The sequence below is a fragment of the Rhinopithecus bieti genome, unplaced genomic scaffold (genome assembly GCF_001698545.2).
Source record: "Rhinopithecus bieti isolate Rb0 unplaced genomic scaffold, ASM169854v2 scaffold_13316, whole genome shotgun sequence".
NCBI classification, from domain to species: Eukaryota; Metazoa; Chordata; class Mammalia; order Primates; family Cercopithecidae; genus Rhinopithecus; species Rhinopithecus bieti.
Genome location: NW_016807363.1, coordinates 55,500 through 58,033, shown reverse-complemented (window position 1 = coordinate 58,033; position 2,534 = coordinate 55,500). Strand labels below are relative to the sequence as shown.

Below are 2,534 nucleotides of genomic sequence, written 5' to 3'. Positions count from 1 at the left end.
GAAAACAGAAATTCTAAAGGAACTGAAATGTTTCATTGTACTGGAATAATGACATGTATTATGATATTAAGATATACCCATACAGAGTAGCATTTATAGAATGCTATGAAAAATGCATTACAATATAGCAGCTCAAATAATGTTACACAGAAGTATGTGTGTATGTTTTATAAACACACACACACACACCCTGAGTGAAAGACAGATGCATAGAAAATTTCTGAAAGGAAACCCACCAAAATGCTGTTTCAGGAAATGATACTGAGATAATAGGTGACTTTCCCCTCCTACTTTCTAAATTATTTGTATTATGGATCTTTTTTTAAAAAAATAAATAATTTATAACAAAAATTACAGCTCAAAATAATGAGTATTTCGAGTGTTTTGGATATAACATCAGCCAATCAGCCCTCTGGGAAAGAAATGAAGACAAGCTAATATTCCTGAAATGAAAATATTTAAGTAATTGACTGTTGTAGATTTCCAGATGTGAGATAACTATCAACTCATTCAGACTTATACTATTTAAGTGTTTTGTTCAACAACCATTTGCCTTAGTATCGATACTATGGCTTGACATTTACTTCTTCAAAACTACCTCTACATTACTGTGCTGTTTAAAGCAAGTAAGAAAAAAGTAAGTAATGTTTATGTACCTTCTGTTTTCTTCCAGTAGACTTTAACTTGCAGTTGGCCATCCTGATAGAAGGGAGCTCCAACTTCCAGCGGGCGAGTGGGTCGTCGTCTTTGAAAAGGGAGTTGTGTTTGAATTCCACCTTTTCTAGTTTTCACAAGCTGTTCTTCTATAACAAATTACAACATTATAAGTTACTTGTTAAAAATAATTTTAGATTCCTGGGCAAGGTGGTCAAATAGGAACAGCTCCAGTATGCAGCTTCCAGTGAGACCAACACAGAAGGTGGGTGATTTCTCCAGTTCCAACTGAGGTGTGCGGCTCATCTCATTGGGACTGGTTAGACAGTGGGTTCAGCCCATGGAGGGCGAGCAGAAGCAGGGTGGGGCGCTGCCTCACCCAGGAAGCACGAGTCCCTGGGAACTTCCTTTGCTAGCCAAGGGAAGCCATGAGTGAATGACAGCTATCTGGCTCAGATACTACACTTTTCCCACTGTCTTCACAACTCGCAGACCAGGAGATTACCTCAGGTGCCTACACCACCAGGGCCCTGAGTTTCGAGTGCAAAACTGGGAGGCCATTTGGGTAGGCACAGAGCTACCTGCAGGAGTTTTTTTATTTTTATTTATTTATTTTTAGATGGAGTCTCGTTCTGTCGCCCAACAAAGATCAAAAGAGACAAAGAAGGGGAATATATAATGGTAAAGGATTCAACGCAACAGAAGAGCTAACCTAAATATATATGCACCCAATATAGGACCACCCAGATTCATTAAGCAAGTTCTTAGAGACCTATAAAGATACTTAGACTCCCACACAATAATAGTGGGAGGTTTTAACACCCCATTGTCAATACTAGACAGAACAACAAGACAGAAAATTAACAAGAACATTCAGGACTTGAACTCAGCTCTGGACCAAGCGCACCTATAGATATCTACTGAACTCTCCACCACAAATCAACAGAATATACATTCTTCTCAGCACCATATAGCACTTATTCTAAAATTGATCACATAATTGGAAGTAAAATATTCCTCAGCAAATGCAAACGAATGGAAATAATAACAAACAGTCTCTCAGACCACAGTGCAATCAAATTAGAACTCAGGATTAAGAAAGCCACTCAAAACCATACAACTACATGGAAACTGAACAATATGCTCCTGAATGACTCCTGGGTAAATAATGAAATTAAGGCAGAAATAAGTAAGTTCTTTGAAACCAATGAGAACAAAGACACAATGTACCAGAATCACTGGGAAACAACTAAAGCAGTGTGTAGAGGGAAATTTATAGCACTAATACCCACAAGAGAAAGCGGGGAAGATCTAAAATCGACACCCTAACATCACAATTAAAAGAACTGGAGAAGCAAGAGCAAACACATTCAAAAGCCAGGAGAAGACAAGAAATAACTGAAATCAGAGCAGAACTGAAGGAGATAGAGACACAAAAAAAACCCTTCAAAAAATCAGTGAATCCAGGAGCTGGTTTTTTGGAAACATTAACAAAATAGGTAGACCACTAGCCAGACTAATAAAGAAGAAAAGAAAGAAGAATCAAATAGACACAATAATAAATGATAAAGGGGATATCACTACTGATCTCACAGAAGTACAAACTACCATCAGAGAATACTATAAACACCTCTACGCAAACAAACTAGAAAATCTAGAAGAAATGGATAAATTCCTGGGCACATACACCCTCCCAAGACTAAATCAGGAAGAAATTGAATCTCTGAATAATAGCCTACCAACCAAAAAAAGCCCAGGACCAGATGGATTCACAGTTGAATTTTACCACAGATGCAAACAGGAGCTGGTATTATTCCTTCTAAAACTATTCCAAACAATAGAAAAAGAGGGACTCCTCCCTAACCCATTTTATGAGGCCA

The 2,534-nt window shown here is 37.8% G+C and overlaps 1 protein-coding gene across 1 annotated transcript in view; it reads right to left on the bottom strand.

The window, feature by feature from the left end:
• ANOS1 (anosmin 1) overlaps positions 1 to 2,534 on the bottom strand; it is a 70,380-nt gene that overhangs the window by 23,613 nt on the left and 44,233 nt on the right. The window contains exon 7 of the mRNA XM_017881442.1: positions 657 to 803. Within this exon, the coding sequence (XP_017736931.1) occupies positions 657 to 803 (147 nt within the window). The remainder of the gene's footprint in view (positions 1 to 656; positions 804 to 2,534) is intronic.